Below are 23,619 nucleotides of genomic sequence, written 5' to 3' on the forward strand. Positions count from 1 at the left end.
ATAGAGCATGAATTATTTATTCAAATACGTTATGAAATTGGTGCCAGTGATTTCATAAATCCGATATATATATTGCAATAGATCAAAGGAAACTTTTCAGTTAAGGTCAGATGTTTATGAAGGTATAACACTGAAAGTATACGTTGACTGACGATTATCGCACAGAGACTTGTAATCCTTAATGTAATTCTCATGCGAAATCAGCCTGATACAATGTGATAAGTCTAGACCAGGGGTTCCCAACTAGTTTTTTATCTATAGACCCTTTGACTACTATTTTATTCTGGTGTCTAAATTTAATGTCTAAAACTAGTTCTATAGAAACTTCCTTCAAAATTCCTATTTTGTTTTTCACACATTAACTTTTCTAGCTGTTTCTTGTAATACATACCAATACGTACATCTAAAGCAAAATTTTTTTTCAGGGGCCCTTAAAATACTATTGCGGATCCCCAACTTACAATTTTGTTGCGTGGACCGCTCCCCACACCAAATCTTATATGGACGCTGGTTGACACCCCCCTGATCAAGACCATCGAATTACTGATACAAGCCATTCCAAGAACTTCGACACAATTTCCATCTAACAGCTTTACTCTCACAAGGTATGGAAAATGATGCTTGCCAAGATGTCGCATGCTATAGTGATGCTTATATTGCACTTCGAATCACTGTAATGTGCGCCATACGCCAAAACTGCATATTTATTTATGCTTGTACAGTTTAACTTTGTTAAGACAATGAAATAATAGTTAAATTATTAAAAAAATAATGGAAAAAGAAGCCAGATATGATGGCATGTTGTATAAGTGCATTCAAATGAATAGGCAATGACCGGATTTCCACAGTTCATTCATTAAACAATTACAAACTCTTGGCAATGCTTACACAAGACGTTCTAGTTTTGCAGAAGGTAGTAGCACAATGCCATATCTATTTGAAATAATAAATAAATGATTCAAAAATCAAAATAAAAATAGACCCCCCCAAAAACCAAACGAAAGCAACTCGTAGTCTATCAATAGTATGTTTGATTTTATGGTATATGAGTGTGTGTGTGTGTGTGTGTGTTTGTGTATGTGTGTATTTATTTATTTACACACGCATATTCAAACACATACAAGCACATATATATATGCGTTTATATTTATGTTTGCTTCTATATTCAGTTATAATACAAACAATTTTACATTAATCTGCTGGGTTACTCTATACTTTTATAGAGTACAAATTTATTATTCTTATACAAGAATGTCGTTGACAGTGACTGCGAGGTCACTGTTAGCAATATTATTGTTTAAAAACGATAAATATTTATGCGTATAAATACTCTCTCCCCCACTCTCTCATTCGTATGCGCACATGGAGCTACGCTCACGATATCCTCCTTGTCTGTCTTACATATAAACAATCAAATACACATTCACACAGACATACACAAGTACGCACATATGCACACGTATAAGTATACAAACATAAATACACACAAACATGTACACATATACATACAAACATACACACTAAAACACACAAGAACACGCCCGTTCACGCACAGAGGCACCCCCCCCCCCGCACGCACACACATACACATACACACACGTAGTGTAAATCTGAACACAAAACGGTTGAAGAACATTTGTCAAATACGTCTTCAGGGTTATAAATTATGTCTGAAATCTTTTACTGTGACGGAATTGGTAAGAATGTCATTCTTTTGTCTCCAGTTCCTTGTTTGTGTCTTCCACCACCTAACAACCAAAAATGTTTATTTTGTGTCTGGTTTCCATCTCCCCTACATCTTACACTTCATTCGCTCTCTGCGCATGCGCAAACACGCACGAGGGAATGATCCTCTCTTTTAAATTTCGTCTCGTTTCATTTCCTCCTCCGAATCCTTCTCCCTCCTCACTCCTTTCTAACTGTCTGTCTCTGTCTTTTCCTCTCTCACCTCTCTCTCTCTCTCTCTCTCTCTCCTCCCTCTCTCTTTCTCTCTCTCTCTCTCTTTATATATATATATATATATATATATATATATATATATATATATATATATATATCTATCTATATATATATATATATATATATATATACATACATACATACATACATATATTATGCACGTCTTCATTTCTATTTTTATTCATTTATTTGAATTGTTTGTTTATTTGAAGTGACTATATATATATATATATATATATATATGTGTGTGTGTGTGTGTGTGTGTGTGTATGTGTGTATATATAAACATAGATTATACAGATATCTAAAAATATATATGTGCATATGAATGTATGTATGTATGTATATATATATATATATATATATATATATATGTAGTGAAACTACCTCCCGCCATTAGATACAAACTACTATCGCCATTACATACATCTTCTCATTTAAATATAAATAAATGCGAGCGTAGTAGAGAACCCATTCCTTGTCCATCACGTGACTGATCATTATTCGAATCGGCAACTTCTTCGAACCGTTCCCGCCAGAACGCAAACTGACCAATCACGGCCCCTAATAAGGTCACGTGATAGAGTAAAATTCTGAAGCCTTCGGGAGCCCATAGTTTGTTATAAATAGCTTTAACTCATACCCAATAATTTGTCTCGGTCCAGTTTCTCTGTGAGAACTGTTCTGTGTACCACACGACAGCAGCAGCAGCCAGCGACCACTTCAGCAGCTTCGTCCAGCCACGATGACCTCCGCCGTCGCCACATCAGCAACAAGAGTCTACTACTACTATCCAGCATCATCATCATGACCAACACGAATCTACGATTACTACTAACCAGCGTCAAAACGAATTACTATGTACACCAAACCAAACCTCCGCGGCACATCTCTCTCTTCGATTCTGTTAGGTGACTCAGCTTCACCACGGTAAATAAACAGACAAGAGTTCTTAAACAGACAAGAAATTCTCAGCCAGCGATGAACATCTGTATAACAAGAATCAAGGCCCTGGCATCGACGCCAAAACACAACTTGTGATAAGCTCTGCCACACCCAGCCAACTCACTTTCCCATACAGAACTTTTCCTATAGTGTACTAACGAACTGGTATAATTGTCCACGTGTTATTGACTCTCTTTCTATCTGCTGTAATAATACACATACACATACATACTTTTCTTTGTACGACGGCCTGTCTTTGATTATGTTCTTATATGTCGCATTCACACTCTCACACAGACATACATCTTTAGCGCCATAATAAATATCTCTGTTATTCATCTAATACGGTTGTGGTCTTTCATTACTGGTCATCTATGTTATCGTCGCATAACATATCATGTATATCATCCATTGATATATATTTGTATGTTCGACCGTGTGACTCGTGTAAATAAAAGGAGTCCTCTGTTCTTCCATTCGTCACCATTTCTCCTTTTGAGTTCGCACGGTCGTCTCTTACATATATATATTCTTTTTTCTCCATTCTTCCTTCGTGCTTCATTCTCTAAGTCTCTGTTCCCCTTTCTCTCTCTCTCTCTCCCTCTCTCTCTCTCTCTCCCTCCCCCTCTCTTTTTTTACGTCCCTCTCCCTTTCTATCAACCTCCCTTTAACTATCACATTCACCTCTGCATTGTACCAATATTGGCAATCCAAATTAATTTTTATACTAAACTCTGTTGCAGTTAGTTCTCTCACGTCCCAGACAAATAGAGGATCTTTGGCACCCGCTTTTGGTACATTACTGAAATATGAATTCCGACTACATTTTACCGTTTTATTTTCGTTCCAACTCCATCTAGACGTATAGAGGTATATCGGATGTAAACAAGTTACTAATAAAAGATTTCTACGCCCTCAACTGACAAAAGAGATATACTTGCTTCTGTTCCAATACAGTTTATTATTTTTTAAAATAATTTTGTTATCGAGTATAACAAGTTTAGATTCAGCAATAAGAGGAGTGTAAAAAAAAAGAATGTATGCTTTGTTTTATTATTATATTTCTGAGATATCTACAACAGGTTCATTTTTACTGGTGTATCAATTGAACAAGCTTCCGACCGCTGGTGAAAAAGGCATCCTCGATATTGTTCTCTTGGGAATATAGTTCCAGGAAAAATATATCTTAAGCTAAATACCACGAAATCAATTTATTCTTTCTTTTAGTTCTTGAGATGTCAAACATCACTTCGAAATCTGAGCGCTTGTAGATGTGTGTGTGTGTGTCTGTGTGTATGTGAGTGTGTGAGTGTGTGTGCGTGTCTGTGTATGTGAAAGTTTTCAGTCATGACTGGTCACACATATGCAAACACATAGACACACACAAAGACTTTCTGCTTATAGCAATTCATTGACAGGCATTTGAAATAATTCCTTTCTTTTCTATTCTCTGTCCTCTCCCTTATACACTCACACATCATTTATGAATCTCATGGGAGGACGGAAATCATCATTAGGTATCACGACAAGAAGAAGTTTCTTCTTTCACATTTGTCGACTTACATTAAAACGTTACAAAACAGCTAATTCATTCAAAACATAAAAGCATACAGGACCAGTATCAGAGACGTTGATGGAGAGTTCAGATTGTCTTGGATGGAAAAATAATGTAGATAACATGTCCATGTCCAACATTGAGGAAAATGTGTTTGGCATATCTAACAATCTCTTTTTTTTATACTTATTTTTTACCAACTATTTTTCATCTTATTGCTATAATTTAACTATCTTCTCATTCTCCTGGAAACATTCCAGGACTTTTGGTCATCTACCAAAGAAAGCATTCAAACACTTTATATATCTCACGAATTTTACACATATACAAACGTTATCTGAAGACTAGTTATATGGTTTATCTCTTTACATACGAATTCTGATCGTTATCAGTGTTGGTAGTTTTAACAGAGAAAGTAGAGCGCTGGACTAAATGCCTTGCTGTGTGTGTGCATGTAATCTATATATATATATATATATATATTATATACAAGGCACAGGCGTGACTGTGTGGTAAGAAGCTTGCTTCCCAACCACATGGCTTCAAGTTCAGTCCCACTGCGTGGCACCTTGCACAAGTGTCTTCTACTATAGCTTTGGGCTGACCAAAACATGTTAGTAGATTTGGTAGACAGAAACTGAAAGGAGCCGGTCAAGTAAGTTTATATATATATATATATATGCGTGTGTGTGTGTGTGTGTGTGTGTGTGTGTGTGTGTGTGTGTGTGTGTTATAAATTAGATCAAATAGTAAAAGGTTGTCATACTACTTAGAGTTTCGAATGTCGGAGCGAAGAGCTACGACATTCGAAACTCCGAGCACTATAATGACAACCTTTTACTGTTTGTTCTAAATTATAGCGTATATAAACAATCCTCTATTTATCTAATATCGAGGTCTTATTCTTTCGTTGTTACTTATTATTATTATTATTATTATTATTATTATTATTATTATTATTATTATTATTATTATTATTATTATTATTATCTCAAGTAAAGGTAAGAAACCTCATTAAAGGATCATAAATCCAGTGAAAATACTGGTTAGTTACCAGTCTATAGAAAGTTAAACTATAAGGTAACCGTGCCCCAGCATGGCCACAGCTCATGAGCTGAAACTAGATAAAATGAAAATGAAAAATACAAACCGTGGTTCATATAATTATATATTTAAAGAATAAGGAGAAAATGGTGTGGTAATTAATAAAATTATTAATTAATTCTAAAATATGACTTCTCTGACAGCTAATTCGATTCAGAAATCTTTAGAGAATTAATTCATAAAATTAAAATCATTATAAGATGAATTATCTAAAGATTTCTGAATCGAAACAGCTGTCAGAGATGTTGTCATATTTTATAATTAATAAATAATTTTATTAATTACCTCTCCATTTTCCCCTTATTCTTTATATATGTATATATTTGTGTGTCTTTGTATTTGTGTTTGTCCTCCACCACCACCACCACCACTTGACAACCAGTGTTGGTGTGTTTACATCCCTGTTACTTAGGGCTTCGGCAAAGGTATAGATAGAATAAGCATCAAGTTTAACAAAAGTAAGTACTGGGGTTGATTCATTCGACTAAAATGCATTTCTTCTTGGTGGTTACTGAAACAATAAAAGATAAGTCGCTCAAGGTAGTTGAAAATTTCAAATACCTTGGTGTGTGGACACAGAGTACTGAAAAAGACATCGTAGCAAGGAAGGTTCTTGCGCATGCCATAAACTGAGAAAGGAATGGAGTTCAAAGTTAGCATGGTCCTACGCAGTGTGACTGAACCTGGAACCATGTGGTTGGTAAGCATGCTACTTACCACACAGCCATTCCTGCGCCTATATTTATATATATATATATATATATATATATATATATATATATATATGTGTGTGTGTGTGTGTGTGTGTGTGTGTGTGTGTGTGTGTGTGTCTATATATATATATATATTTGTGTGTATGTAGAAATATTTATATATCCATTTATATACATATATATATCTATTTAGTAAGCTACATACATAAACACATACACACACAGAAGGAAGGACACACACACGCACTTTTACACACACGCACACACACACATTAACACACACACGCACACGCATATACACATACATGAGCGCGCGCGTGCGCGACGGGCTTTCACACAATTTCCGTCTAACAAAATTCCACTGAAGTTGTAAATAGATTTATTTATAATGTCTCAGTAATTCTTTTACCAAAATAACACCGATAATGATGTTTACTTACGTCGGAATGTCTGAGTTAGGTTGTTGTTAATATTGTCGTAGTAGTTATAATAGTAGTATAAGTATTAGTAGTAGTAGTAGCAGTAGTAGCAGCTGTTGTTGTTGTTGTTGTTGTTATTGTTGTTGTTTTGCCACAGGTCAAACCTAACTGCCTTACAACTCTCTGAACAAATGTTCTGATCATATTAGCTTTATATCAATCACATTGGATCTAAAGTTAGCGTATGTAGTCTTCCTCCTTTTAACGTTAGAAGGATGTGTTTTGAGGGAGATTTGGCTGCTAATTCTATTAAATCGAAGTACTAAGTAAAGGCTATTTCGTTTGGTCGAATTGGAATGTCGAATATTAATGTTGTTTAGCGCTAGGTTTACCTTAATTTGGTTCATTTATCATTAAAAATGGTTCACTTGCGAACATCCTATTATCTCGTTTTGCGCGCGCACCCCACGCCACAAATATACATATATATGTGTACATACATATACACACATAGATATTTACAAGCGTGTATTAATAGAAATGGTCAGCCTTATCACAGTGTGTCACGCTGAATATCCCGAGAACTACGTTAAGGGTACACGTGTCTGTGGAGTGCTCAGCCACTTGCACGTTAATTTCACGAGCAGGCTGTTCCGCTGATCGGATCAACTGGAACCCTCGACGTCGTAAGCGACGGAGTGCCAACAACAACATTAATAAGAATAACTATCAATATTAAAAGTATACACACACACACACACACACACACACACACACACACACACACACACACACACACACACACACACACACACACACACACCACACACTCACATATATGTATGTGTGTATATATATATATATATATATATATATATAAAATTTATGTATATATATATATATATATATATATATATATATATATATATGTATGTATGTATGCATGTGTGTGTGTGTGTGTGTGTGTGTGTGTGTGTGTGTGTGTATGTATGTGTATATAGATAGAGCGAGAGAAAGGAAGGGAGAGAAAGAATGAAAGGGAGATAGAGAGATGTTCAGTCATAGTGTATCTAGGACTACATTATTCAATGTCTTCTTATCACCTTCCTGTAACTTTTTTGAAGATGGTAGAGAATGATTTGAAAGAAATTCGGCTGCTATTTCTGACTAGTCAGGCAGCTACGAAAAGGCTTCCCTGTTGGAACTACAGTTATTAGACCCCAAAACAAGGAGTTTATTTTCTTTTTGTTCTCTGCTTTGCCTCGTATTTCACTGTTACTGAAATCATCGATACACCTAGTTACAGATTACATCCAGTTGCAGATTATACCCAGTTGCAGATATCTGCAACTGGATGCATCAGTAAGGTGTAGAACTCCGGAACGAGATGTTATCAGAATATACCCCGTCACTGGGATGGACTGCGGTATCTATAACTTAACCAGATAACTCATTAATGGTCCAATCATTCTAGATACATAGATATGTAGTATGAGACCTATGGTTGATCGTTGTAAAGAGCAGGAACACTTTGTACTTAAAAGGAGTTTCATCGTTTTATTAGCTTGCTACCCCGTCACTGGTGGTGGACCCCTATATCTATTAAGACGATAATTAACTCATGAATGACGCAGTCCATCTAGATTTATATGGCTGTACTATGAGTGTTACAGTTAACCATTGTTTACAGCAGAATCATTGTTTAATTAAAGAGTAATTTGTTGTTTTATTGGTATACTATGCCGGGCTATATGTGTGTCACGTGAAGGGAGATGGAAAGCGTAGCCGTGGCATGCCTTAGATACACTAAATATGAAAGCTTTTCTCAAATGAAGATCCTATATTTGGGAGGAATGAGGTAGTCAATCGAAATCCTTTCCATTAAATAAAGTACTTATTTAAATCAGATGTTTATGTAGTAATAGTAGTAGTAGTTGTTGTTGCTACTGCAGTAATAGTAGTAGTAGTAGTAGTAGTAGTAGTAGTAGTAGTAGTAGTAGTAGTAGTAGCTGTTGTTGTTGTTGTAGACGTTACTGCAGGTCAGTTCAATCTGACCAGCTTCATGGTAAAAAAACCCATCCATTTTCGTTTCAGTGACGCTATATTTAGGATTACGTTTCCTCAATGTATCCATCCTCAAAATAAGGAGCAGACAAACAACAGTAGTGGGTGTGGTTTGAGGAAATTTGGGCTGCTATTTCTAGCAAGTCGAACGATTGCATACCGGTTCCCTACAAATGCTTATTTAATCGACTGTTGGGTTGTAAGGTAAAGTTAGAAGAAAGAGTCATAAAACTTGGACAGTTTAATGTATTTAGTCCGGTGCTTTTTTCTCTCTTAAGCTTTACCGAGGGATTAAGATATTCATTTGGCAATCATAAGGCGTCGAATTCAGTTCATTTCCTCTACACGACACTTTGAGTATCTTTTCCAATACTTTGGACTGATCCCCAACATTGTGAATGAAATTAGAGACACAGAAACTGTACGGAAGTTCGTCGGATGGATTGCATTTTTAAATCAACTGTTCGACCTCAAAACATTGTGTCATGCTGATTTAGCCTGTGAATTACATTAAAGATACACGTAACTGTGAAATACTCAGCTTTTTATACATTACTCTTTTGTTGGTCTTTTAGCGATCAGAGAATAATGATATCCTTTATACATCGCTGGTCACATTGCGCTTTCATTCTTCCTTTGATCGCGTCCTTCTCTCCCATTTGGGCTCGAACCGCTTGATTATATCGCTTCCCCATCGTCTGGGAGGTCTTCCAAGTGGTCTCTTCCGATCTCTTAGCTACCGCTCGATAAATTGTAAAGGTCTATTTGTTGTCTGTGAACCTTGTGGCACGTCCAGCCCAGCAGAACTTGTGCTTTCGGTATTCCGCCATGACACCGTTTCACGTCCCTCTGTTCTCGAATTACCTTGTAATGCCCCCGGTAGTGATGATGTTCCAAACATGGATCCTTCCGAGGACCTCTGTTGATCGAGCAACTCAACACAGATTGGAAAAACAAAAAGGGAGAGAGGGAAGGAGAGAGAGAGAGAGAGAGAGCGAGAGAGAGAGAGAGAGAGAAAGAAAGAATTTATTGTTTTACCATAATGATCATCACCCTTGTTGCACTAAAAAAAAAACCGGTTCTTTTTTACCTCATTTCTTGCACAAAAGCGTCGCAGTTTTTTAAAGTCCAACCTCCTCTTGTAACCATCAATCATATTTGTCAATTCTCAACGAATTGTCTATGAATTTTAAACTTAAAAAGTCTTAGTTAGGAATAGTGTTAAGCTAATGATTATATTAGCAACACGGAAGCTTTCGTGTGTTATTTCAATTAAAACGCACGCTAAAGATGCAATCCATCACCCCAAAGGTCGACAAAGTTGGGTTCTCGGATCAACCCAAGCGGAATTGATCTAAGTTTACATGTAAAAAAGATTTATGTGAATCCCACCAAACGTCTCCACATGGTTAGCTAAGACTGTTGGCACTTCTCTCATGCGATGTCTTTATAGCTAGTCAGTTATTAGGCACAAACGAAACGGAGAATAAACAAATAATTAAAATATTATTTATTATATACGTTACCGATAATGATTATATTTTTGTTAGACCTAAGGTTTTGAATTCCGGAGTAGTGAGAGTTCTAGTAGTGGTGGTGATGGTGGTGAAGGTGGATATTGTTGAAGCTAGTACTTAGCAGGTACTTACTATCATTATATATATATATATATAAATTCAAGGCTGCGAGCTGGCAAAAGCATCAGCGCAGCGAACTAAATACTTAACGACAGTTCTTCCGGTTCTTTATATTCTGAGTTCAAATCCTATCTAGATTTACTTAGCCTTTCCTCCTTTTGGGTCGATGAAATAAAGTACCGGTCTAGAACAGGGGCCGATGATATCGAGTACTCCCCTCAAAGTTGGTGGCTTTATACCAAAGATTTGAAAGAATTTGTTATTAGTTGCAAATAAGGCAGTGAGTTGGCAGAATCATAGGGGTATTAAGGCGACGAGCTGGCAGAATCATAGGGGTATTAAGGCGACGAGCTGGCAGGAGCGTTAGCACATCGGGCGTCTGTCTTTACGTCCTTTCTTTACGTCTACCAAAAACTGTCTGTTTTTACGTTCTGTCTTTACGCTCAAATTCCGCCGAGGTCGACTTTGTCTTCCATCCTTCCGGGGTCGATAAGTTAAGTACCAGTTGCATACTGGGGTCGATATAATCGACTGGCTCCCTCCCCCAAAACTTTGGGCCTTGCGTTTAGAGTAGAAAGGAATTATAGGGGTATTGGATTAATTGTTGAGTGGCATTTCATCCAGCTCTTTATATTGTGAGTGCAAATCCCTTCATGGTTAACTTTACCGTTCATGCTTTCCGGATCGATAAAATAAAACACCAATCGATCACTAGCGTCGATGGTATCGACTACTCTCCGTCCTCTCTTAAAAGTTGCTAGCCTATATATATATCTGTTTGTGTGTCTGTGTTTGTCCTCCACCACCGCTTGACAACAACCGGTGTTAGTGTGTTTATTTCGCCGTAAGTTAGCGGTGTTCGGCTAAAGAAACCAAAAGAACAAGTAGCTGGCTTAAAATGAAAAATAATTACTGGGGTCGATTCATTCGACTAAAAATTCCTCATGGCGATACCCCAGTATGTCTGCAATTTAATGACCGAAACAAGTCAAAGAAAAAAAAAAAAAGTTAGAGAGAAAAGAAAGAAAAGGTAACAACGAATAGAGGGATGAACGGCAAAGTCGGCTGCAGCGATGTATAGGGTGTGTAACCACCTAGCTATGGGTGCACAACAGCTTCTGCTTTTCAACACCCTAAAACTAAAATAAATCATTCCTCACATTGGTAAAGGATGTGTAAGTCAAGTGATTCCATCCCACTACTTGTAGTGGTAATTATTTTATCAAGCCTTAGCAGGATGGGGTTGGTGATGGGGTTTGGTGGTAGGAACCGGTGGTAAGGCTTGGAGGTGAGGTGTGAGGAGTGCGAAAAGTAAAGCTTACGTGCGTGATGTAACAGAATTAAGTGTTCAAATTTTAATCGAATTAAGATAACATTTGGCGCTTTAAATAACTTGTAACAAAAAGAGGAGTCTGTCTGTATGTTCGTCAGTCTATCTATTTATCTATCTATCTATCTATCTATCTATCTATCTATCTATCTATCTATCTATCTATCTATCTATCTATCTATCTTTCTTTCTTTCTTTCTTTCTCTCTAACTCTATCTCCTAAAGCATTGTTTAATTTGTAATACTCTCGATGTATATTATATACATACATATATGTACATATGTACACACATGTATATAAATACATATATATATATATGTATGTATATGCATGTGCATATATATATACATACGTATAAAAATAAATAAATATAAATATATATATATACACATATACATATAAACATACATATATATATATGCATATACATACATATTTATACATACATACTTACACACACACACTCACACACACACACACACACACACACACACACACACACAGACACAAGTGTGTGTGTATATATATTAATCATTAGTCTCATTAGTCACTCACCAGTCTCACGTAATAAAGATAACGAATACCATAATATGTGTATGTATGTACGTACGTATGTACGTATGTATGTGCGTTGATTTGTAGGTTCGATTCTGGCTTGGGTTAGCTCATCATTTTTTACTCAATTGTTTATATATAAATGTCACATTAAATCGAAGTATATATATATATTACTATTATGATATATTATTATATAGTTATTATTGTGCTAATAGGCTTTCATAGTCGCTTTTCTCCGTAAATTATAAAGCTTTCTGGTTTGTTTACAAATATTATATATATATATATATATATATATATATATATATATATATATATATATATATATATATATATATACATACATGTGAGTGTGTATGTATGCATATATTTATATAACTACGTACATATATATATATAAATATATATATATATATATATGTATGTTTGTGTGTGTGTATATGTGAGTATATACGTGTATATATATATATGTATATATGTGTGTGTGTGTGTGTGTGTAGACATTTGTATATGTATATAGCTCTGACGCACATTCATGCAAACAGACAAACACATTCACGCACATCTTTACACATGCCCTGTCACATACATATGTCTCTTCACTGTTATTTAGTCTCTAGATTATAATGCTTTTAACCGGTGAAATTTTACACTCATTATATAATATTACATGATATCTCGTCTGGAACTTCACTTCACCGTGTAATACGTGCATCATTGTATTTCATCATTACTAACAGTGTTAGTATGTAATGTGTTATAATAAAGATAAAAAGAAAAAGACAGCGCCCCTTCCCGAGCCATGTAGACTCTTAAGACCAGTTTCCCGGTTTCTGTGACGTTTATATTCCTCTCGTGAAATGAAGTGAACGCGTCGCCCAATCCAAGAATCGAAGTCACAGTCTTACGATCATGAGTCCAACACCCGAAGCATTAAGCCATGAGCCTCCACGTTTGTTATCACGCAAGTTACTTTTCTATGAAACGAACCTGGATTTATGAAAAAGGTAGTAGTGGTGTTGGTGATTGTGGTGATGATGGTGGTGTTGAAGGTGATTGTGGTTGTGGTGGTGATGGTGGTGGCGACCATGACAGTGATCTGGGTGATGGTGGGGTTGATTATAATGGTGGTTATGGTAGTTGGGGTGGTTGTGGTGATTATTGTTGCTGTGGTGGTGACCATGATGTGATTACGATCATGGCGGTGGTGGTGGTGGTAGTAGTAGTGGTAGTGATGGTTTGGTGGCGGTAGTGACATGGCGATCGTTGTTGTGGTGGTGGTATGGGTAGTGGTGTTGTGGCGATAGTGACAAGTGACAGTTGTAGCTGTGGTCGTGGTTGTGATGTGGCAGCCGTGGTGGTAGTTGTGAGAGTCGGTATCTTAGCAATGGTAATGATGGTTGTGGTGGGTGTGCAGTTGTGGTAGCTTGTGGTGTCTACGATGCTGCTTGCTGTGGCTATATTGGTGGTGGTGGTAGTGATGGCGGTGGTTGTATTGTTGGTGGTAGCGATGGTGGTTGTGGTGGTGGTAGTAATGGTATTTGTTGTGACTGTGGTGGTTGTGATGGTGGTGGTTGTGATGGTGGTGGTTGTGATGGTGGTGGTTGTGATAGTGGTGGTTGTGTTGGTGGTGGTTGTGGTGGTGGTAGCTGTGGTGGTGGTGGTTGTGATGGTGGTGGTTGTGATGGTGATGGTTGTGGTGGTGGTGGTTGTGATGGTGGTAGCTGTGGTGGTGGTGGTTGTGATGGTGGTGGTTGTGATGGTGATGGTTGTGGTGGTGGTGGTTGTGATGGTGGTGGTTGTTGTGGTGGTGGTTGTGGTGGTGGTAGCTGTGGTGGTGGTGGATGTGATGGTTGTTGTGATGGTGGTTGTTGTGATGGTGGCGGTTATGATGGTCATGGTCTTGGTGGTAGTGGTTGTGGTGGTGGTGGTTGTTGTGATGGTGGCTGTTGTGGTTTTGGTGCAGGTGATGTTTGCTATTGTTATTGTGGCTATATTGTTGTGTTTATGATGATTGTTGTTGCTGTTGATATTGTTGTTGTTGTTGTCGTCATTATTGTTGTTGTAAATAAATGATCTTATTAATGATCTTATTATGTAAATATTAATGATCTTATTATGTAAACAATTTATCTTATTAATGATCAAAGCGCTCCGGTGTATCGTGTCCCCTAAGGCGTCTGGAACCCAGAACCACATTTATCCTTAAGACGGCTGGGTGCGAGTTAAGAAAGATTTGCCTGCTATTTCTAGCAGTTCAAGCGATCACATAAAGGTTCACATATATTCTCGAGGTGATGATAGTAATTCGAGGTGACGATGGGGGTAGTGGGGGTGGTGATGGTTATGGTGGTGGTGGTGGTGATGGTTGTGGTGGAGATGGTGGTGGTGATGATGGCGGGTTGCAGCGGTGTTCATGCTAATTTCTGAGAGTATGGGTATTACAAACTACAAGGGAACGACCAAGATTTCTTTAAGGTAATCAGAAAAACATTTAAAGGAATATATATATATATATATATATGTATATATATATATATATATATATATATATATATATATATATATATATATATATATATATATATATATATATATATATATATATATATATATATATATATATATATATATATATATATATATATATATATATATATATATATATATATATATATATATATACATATATACATATATATATATATATATATATATATATATATATATATATATACATATATATACATATACATATATATATATATATATATATATATATATATATATATATATATATATATATATATATATATATACATATTTATATATATATACACACACACACACACACACATATACATATATATGCCCCAACATAGACACAGCCTCAAGGCTGAAATGTATATAAGAATAACAGAATCTACATGCCTTTATATATATATATATATACATATATATACATACATACATACATACATACATACATATATACATATATATATATATATATATATATATATATATATATATATATATATATATATATATATATATATATATATATATATATATACATGCATATATTGGACCACTGAACTCAATACGTTGTTTTTCATTCTCTTTCTGTTTATTTCCTTTTAATCCTTTCTGTCGAAGAGCATAGCCTCGAAACATAAAAGACTTTTAAATTCCTCTCGAGCGTCAAGCTAATACACTTGCTTCTTGTTCCTGCACCTGTCTTCGTCTTTGTTTTTCTATAAATTTGAACAATGTATATATATATATATATGTGTATGTATGTGTGTGTGTGTGTGTGTGTGTTTGAGTGTGTGTGTGCGTGTGTGTGTGTGCGTGCGTGTTAAAGTCTGTCATACCGACCATGACGAAGGGAAATAGCCCTGAAACTCGAGTCGCCTTTATATATTTATATTTATATATTTGATCCTTTATATTGAACACTCAATATTTCATCTACATTCAATACTTTATTTCATGGTGCCATCCATTTTTATTTTATTTTATTTTATATTATATATTGTATATTATATTATATATTGTATATTCCATATTCTATACCCCACATTGGTTCTGCAGGAATATAAATAAAGCATAAAAAACAGACAGTGTTGGAACTCTTTTAAACAAAATAATATATTCCTCTATACACAATCGTACAAAAAACCCACCTTTTTTGTATTTATTTTTACTCGCATATATATATATATATATATATATATATATATATATATATATATATATATATATATATATATATATATATATATATATATATATATATATATTTCTATGTATACATACATGCATACATACATACATACGAATGTATGTATGTAGGTATGTATACATACGAAACGAAACGAAAAGGTTTAAGTAAATTAAGTAAATAATAATAATTATAATATGAGATATTATAGACGGAAAATTAAGACAAAAATGCCAACCAAGTAACTGTATGTGCACTAATGGGACATCGATCCATGAGTTCGAATTCCATATGGGAGCATATAGTTTTGTCTTATTCTGCCATTTTCCTTTATAATGTCTAATATTATTTACATTAATAATATACATACATATGTGTGTGTGTGTGTGTGTGTGTGTGTGTGTGTGTGTGTGTGTGTTTATCTATATATGTAATATTTCCAATATGTCCGTTCAGATTTTAAGATATATATTAAATATAAACGAAAAACGAAATCAATAGCTAGAAAAAATAATGTTTATCAAATCTATTTTGTTTAAAACTAGTTAAAGAAATCAAATGAAAAGAAAGAAGGAATAAATAAATAAATAAATACACAAAAGAATGAAAGAAAAGAAAAGGAGTTGAGCATAAATGGAATCAGGGGAAAGAAAATAAATAGTAAACGAAACGAAAGTGAACATAAAATAAAATAGGGAAAGAAAACTAAAAAGGAAACGAAACGAAAATGTTTAAGTATGTGAAAGATAAATTTAAAATGTTGACAAAGTGCATATTAAGTAAATAATAAAAATAATATCAGACATTATAGACGGAAAATGAAGACAGAAAAGACAAACAAGTAGCTGTATGTGCACTAATGGAACACTGATGCATGAGTTCGAATTCCATTTGCGAACATACTTTTTTTGTCTTATACTGCCATTTTCTTTTATTATGTCTGATATCATTTACAGCAAAATCTTAACAGTTAACTAATAATAAGTAAATAAATTATTTCTTACCCGTGCATACCCGGAATACATTGGGAAATTATATACAAGAGAATAACGCTAAAGTTTTTTTGTAGAATTATGATTGGTAAAAAAAAAAAAAGAAATTAAAAAAATGGTTTATTTAAAAGTAATTTCGTGTATTTCTTTAGCATAATTTTTTTGTGCGTTATTCTCATTACTGTTGTTGTTGATGATGATGTTCTGAAATATATTATTTCTTTTTTTGTCTTTATCAATGCGAAATATCCAAGAGAGAAAAATATCCCAATATATTTTGAAGTATAGTTTTTTTTCTTATGTACAAACAAGCGTTTTAAATCAGGCTTCTTTTTTCGTATTTGACGTTAGGGCTGAATTATTTTAATAATTATTGCATTAAACGAAATGTCTTTTTTTCTTTTCACTTTTCTTTAAAATGCAATAAATTATTTTAGCACTTCCTAAGACCTTTCCTTCTTGACGCGGTTCTCTTTTCTGATGAATTTCTCGTTAAAAAAAGAACAAACAAACTCACGAATAAACAAAGAAACAAAATAAAAAAAAGACAAACAATCCTAGTTTTTCGAAAGATAGTCGTCAGGTGGGCTGATTAATTCTCGCGTTGGTGGTATGTAGTGAAGAAAGTAGATTGGTAGTTTTAGTCAGTTCGCGATAGCAGGGCTGCTGTTGCTAGCTATAGACGGATGATGAAAATATGTAGATAAATAAAAAAAAAAAGGAAAATAAAAAGAAGAGAGTAAAAGAACAGTAGCAAGACAAATGAAAACAAAATGAAATGCGATAGTTGCTATTTCTTCTTCACTTCATATTCGTCATCTTTTATTTACGTTTGCGAATAGATTAGAATGTTCTGGAATTGTTTTGTAACAGTTCCACACAAAACTCCAGTTGTAATAAGAACAATGAACATTAGATTTTAATTGTGAATAATGTGAAGGAATTTATTACTTTAAGCATCAGTTTAACGTAGCTCTTACTTCTAAATAAAATTTCTTCATTCGGTTTACTTTTTCTCTCCAGAATTGAAGCACCACATTTCAGATTTATGATATAAGAAAGATAAATAAATGCGATCACGGGACATGTAGAATATACTTATGCACTAATATATTTCTAGAGAACTTTAGCGGCACAAATAAAAGTTAAAATCGTTTGAAAAGAAAACTGAAAATAGTGTCACTCCACCGGAGTTCTAAAAATATATTTGTTCTTTTATAGATAGTCACAGAACTGAAAGATTGTTACGGCGGTGGTGTTAAGGAGAAATTCTAGCACGCGTGCTTTTGTTGAAGCCTTTAGTTGCGTTAATAAAAGGTATTTGTTACAATTAAAGATGAGAATCGGATCGTGGACCCATTTGGTTTTATTCTTTTATTCGTTTCAGTCATTTTGACTGCGGCCATGCTGGAGCACCGCCTTTAGTCGAACAAATCGCTCCCAGGACTTATTCTTTGTAAGCCTAGTACTTATTCTATTGGTCTTATTGCCGAACCGCTAAGTTACGGGGACCTAAACATACCAGCATCGATGTCACGCGATGTTGGACACACACACACACACACACACACATATACACGTACATACATACATACATACATATATATATATATATATATATATATATATATATATATATATATATATATATATATATATATATTTATATACGACGGGCTTCTTCCAGTTTCTGTCTATCAAATCCACTCACAAGGCTTTGGTCGGCCCGAGGCTATATTAGAAGACACTTGCTCAAGGTGCCACGCAGTGGGACTGAACCTGGAACCATGTGGTTGATTACCAAGCTACTTACCACACAGCCACTCCTGCGCCTATAAAAACCTCAGTATTTATGTTTTAATTATCATTTACCTGCTGGTGCATAACGATTGGTCTTAAATCATTCATTTACTCATTTGAGTCATTAGGATGCGGCCATACTGGGGCACCGCGTGTAGGGGCTTTAGTCTAGGCAGACCAACCGAAGAACTTATTTCCTTTTGTCGGTTCCTTGGGCCAAAGTGTTAAGTTATGGGAACGTAAATAAACGTACACCGGTTTTCAGGTGGGGGTGGGGGATAAAAAAGATACAAGCATACGCGCGCACATATACACGTGTAAACTGTGTGGTGGAAGCATGTCCTGTATGTATGTATATATATATATATATATATATATATATATATATATATATATATATATATGTATATGTATATATATGTATATATATACATATATACATATATACATATATATACATACGTACAATATATATATATATATATATATATATATATATATATATATATATATTGATAGAAAATTCATCAAAAAAAGTACTCCATCTAGTGAGAGATAAATTTTATTATTTATTTAAAGGACACAATACATGTCTTTAAGTGCTACTAATATTTTCATATGCTGAGAAATATCTCGAACATATTCATCGGGCACAAATCACATATCATAATGAACTAACAATATTGAATAATAATATATATATTGTTTTTTCGCATTTCTTCTCCTATTCAACATTGATAGTTCATTATGATATGTGATTTGTGCCCGATGAATATGTTTGATATATCTATACTATATATAAAACAGAGATGTGTGTGTAATCGCTTTTCACGTGAAATCGACTTCACCAAATGCTTCCATACTTGTGATGCGTGAATAATTTGACCTCGGATAAATCTTAGGCTCTTCATTTGATTTTTTTTAATTAAAAATAAATAATATTGCTTTATATTTAAGATTCACTTCTTTAAAAAGGTTCCTCAATGTCAACTTCCGGTATTGACATAACAACGGCAAAAAAGCTTCACTCTCTATTTTGTGTGTGAGTGTGTGTGTTCGTGTGTATGAGAGAGAGAGAAAGAGAGAGAGAGAGTAAATACTACATACACACCGCTCTCTCACTCCGTCTCACACACATACACACGCACACACACACCCCTTCACTCACTCACACTCTGTCTCTTACAAATACACACATACATAAATGTATACAAACATATTTACAAAGACACACGTGTGTATGTGCGCGCGTGCGTGTTTGTAAGAGACAGAGTGTGAGTGAGTCAATGGCTGTGTTGTCATATGCATACATCCAAAGATGTATGTATATTTATGCATGTACGTATACATGACAACAAACCTCTCTCTCTCACTCACACTCTGTCTCTTACAAACACACACATACATAAATTTATACAAACATATTTACAAAGACACACGTGCGTATGCGCGCGCGCGTGCGTGCGTGCGTGGGGGGTTCCACAATCGCCATTTATTTCAATTACTCTTGTGAGGATATTCACGTAAATCATTTTTTTCATTTAATCCCTATTTTAATTTTCGTAAAAGTTTCCAAGTACCAATGAGGCTTTTTGGCACATCTTCAATTTTCCCCATTCATGAGAGGCGCCCAGCCATCATTCATCTGAGAGTCCATCTACAGAATGTCCTCAAATTTCTATACAGCATATTTTGCCTTTCTTTCAGTATATAAGCAACAATTTCATTCCCGAGCAACGCCGGGTGCCTCTGCTAGTATATATATATATATATATATATATATATATATATATATATATATAAAATAATAATAATAATAATAATAATAATGATACAAATGATATATGAGCATATGCATGTATACATACATATATGTACACACAACATAACAAAATCTTGGGGAAGGCAGCTCTTCTAGGAAAAAAATACTCTAATATGAAACATGCTGACAAAATAGTACTGGTGATCTTGCAATACTTGTCACTGCAACACTCTATGGCGACCTAGAGTGTAGCAAAAGTGTTGTATAAGCTTTTGTCGCATAAATCTAAAGATGTGTAGATGTCTTGCAATCATTCCGTTTCTTGATGCGTTTTGTGCTTTATAAAGTCCTATGGCGTTGGATGCAAGGCAACGTATAATGTTATAACCGCTCTTCTGCACTTATGCAAAGATGAAAGTAAATTAGAACAATCAAACTGAATGTGAGACGGCTATCATCGTCTGGCAAGATAATATCTATCTATCTGTCTGTCTATCTATCTATCTATCTATCTATCTATCTATCTATCTATCTATCTATCTATCTATCTATCTGTCTGTCTGTCTGTCTGTCTGTCTGTCTGTCTGTCTGTCTGTCTGTCTGTCTGTCTGTCTGTCTGTCTATCTGTCTGTCTCCCTGTCTGTTTTTCTGTCTGTCTGTTTATCTGTCTGTCTAAGTATATATATAAGCATATATACATGTGGTGCATTTAATTTTGATGAATCGTAACAAGAGTGTGTTGAAAAATTGATAGTAAAAGAAACGAATAGGTTGATGTGAAGGTTAAAAAAGTTTAGAAAGTACTGCACTAGGTCAAAGGTTTCCTGTCAGACAATTTCAGATTAACGTACTCTGACCCGAATCTCTCCAATGAAAACCCTTGAATGCATCACATATTTATACATTAAGGAACTGCTTGCTCTCACGTGCCATTAACGGAGCCCTACCTGATCATCAAACTTGTTAGAAATAGAAGCTAAAACAAATCGAATATATACCACTAATGTATGTAAATTATAAACAATAAGCTAACATATAATTTTAAAGATATCAAAATTTATGGGTGTTTTCATACATGCAATGAAAACGGTCACTACACGTTCAGCGTTAGGTAACGTTTCGTTAGTGTTAGGTAATATCACTCAAATGACACCCTATTTTCTTTAAAAGGATAAGGGCCCCTTAGATAATGTCGTACTTGATGTTATTTAACGTTCAGGGACAGAACATCTTTTTACTCAATCAGGGTTACCCTAAGGCTTAACACTAACGACCACAATAATTGCTGCTACTTAAGCCAACAAAGCCAACTTCTACTAGATCGCTCAACCCGTTAGAAATAGCAGTCAAATCTCTTTCAGTTTGCAAGCTATGGTCTTCAAAAAAAAAAAAAAATCTGGGAATGACATCAAATTGTGACATGGATATACAGAAGGTTACGATAGCCAAGGCTCAAGTATTTTAAGAAACCACTTCGATCAAGGCTGACCTGGTGCTCAACAAAAACCACAGCGGCAGCAACAAAGATAACACTATTAGCTCATTCGGTCATACTGCGCCTTCCAAAGGGAACAAATACAGGTGAAGATAACAGATGAGGTAACACTGTTCTATACTAATTCTATCCATACGCCACCTCACCTATTGTCTGAATAATGTGATTACATGGTTTGTTGCCTTAAATCATATAATTCTATGGAAAGGATAATACCGAACTGCTATTTATTGGTGATCGAGAAAGCAGGAGCAGAGGTATAGTACATGTATTAGAATTTTCCGTAACTTACCAACGGTACTATTAAGTACTTATATTGGCTTCGGAGCTGAGCTGTTCAAGTTGACTCATATAACATATCAGTAACATAATATGACGGGTTTAATTAACTGTATCTTCTATGCAAACATTGGCCTTATGCCTAATGGCAAAAGGAAATTAGTATTAATTGACAGGATTTGAGTGGTGTTGCTTATACGAGAGAATAATAAAAAGTAAAAACACATAAGACATATTTATATATGCATATATATATATACATATACATATATATATATATATATATATATATATATATATATATATATATATATATATATATATATATATATATATATATATATATATATATATATATATATATATATGCACATATATATGTATGTATATATGTTTGTGTTTGTATATATATATATATATATATGTGTGTGTGTGTGTGTGTATATATGCATGTGCGCAAAGCGCGTACGTTTGCGTGTGTGTGTCTGAGTTTAGGAGATGATTTGATTTAGGATTTGTCAGGTAAATGATTTGATTTCTTGAGATTAAAACAATTACAGAGTTCAAGACACATACTAACCATTCATAAACTGTTAACTGTCACTTCAACATTCATTGCGTGTCAAAATTTTCTTGGCACTAACTGCGACCTGGTCACTGATATAGTTTCACTGTGATAGGATGTTCATAGACAGAACATATTTGATCATAAACATGATGCTGATCTTGAAGTTAAAATCAACAGGGATGATCCTTAACCAAATTTTTGACTCAGAAGGCTGTGTTTTCTTTATTTTATTTTTAGTCTATCCCAATGCCTCAGACTAGGAAGGGCAGAACTCATGTGATCTTATCCGGTCCTCTGAGACGGAAGGTAGCAAGAAAGAGAGTTCTCCTTAGGGTGTAAACCAAACGAAAATGTTTGCAACAAAGCGACATCTCCCAAAGGGACACAAAGCCAAGGTTGTGGTGTTATAACCGGATGAAAGATTAAGTCTCCCACTAAAGAGCTTAAGAAAGATCTCCATTTGCGATTTATGCGGAAATATTATTATTATTATCTCAGTTTTACCGAAGATGACTTCGCTGATGTATCCATGTACATACCTATATATCATAACCAATATGCATGTAGGCATGTATACAAACATGTATATATATATAATTATCACGCGCACACACACACATTTATATATATGTATACACACACACACACACACACACACACACACACACACGCATATACATATATGCATGTACATACACACACACACACACA

At 34.7% G+C, this 23,619-nt stretch overlaps 1 protein-coding gene and 1 long non-coding RNA gene across 23 annotated transcripts in view; one reads left to right on the top strand and one right to left on the bottom strand.

The window, feature by feature from the left end:
- Window positions 1-1,003, top strand: part of LOC128248733 (uncharacterized) — a 181,110-nt gene extending 180,107 nt beyond the window's left edge. For both annotated transcript variants that reach the window (XR_016243194.1, XR_016243193.1), the window contains one exon: window positions 426-1,003. This is a non-coding gene — a long non-coding RNA (uncharacterized LOC128248733). The remainder of the gene's footprint in view (window positions 1-425) is intronic.
- LOC106868745 (FH1/FH2 domain-containing protein 1) overlaps window positions 1-17,483 on the bottom strand; it is a 357,696-nt gene extending 340,213 nt beyond the window's left edge. For all 21 annotated transcript variants that reach the window (XM_089357753.1, XM_089357767.1, XM_089357752.1 and 18 more), the window contains exon 1: window positions 17,017-17,483. In XM_089357753.1, coding sequence (XP_089213879.1) covers window positions 17,017-17,037 — 21 coding nt within the window. In that variant the 5' untranslated portion in view covers window positions 17,038-17,483. The remainder of the gene's footprint in view (window positions 1-17,016) is intronic.
- Window positions 17,484-23,619: the final 6,136 nt, after the last annotated feature.

Source organism: Octopus bimaculoides, chromosome 9 (genome assembly GCF_046866305.1).
Source record: "Octopus bimaculoides isolate indiv1 chromosome 9, ASM4686630v1, whole genome shotgun sequence".
Classification (NCBI taxonomy): Eukaryota; Metazoa; Mollusca; class Cephalopoda; order Octopoda; family Octopodidae; genus Octopus; species Octopus bimaculoides.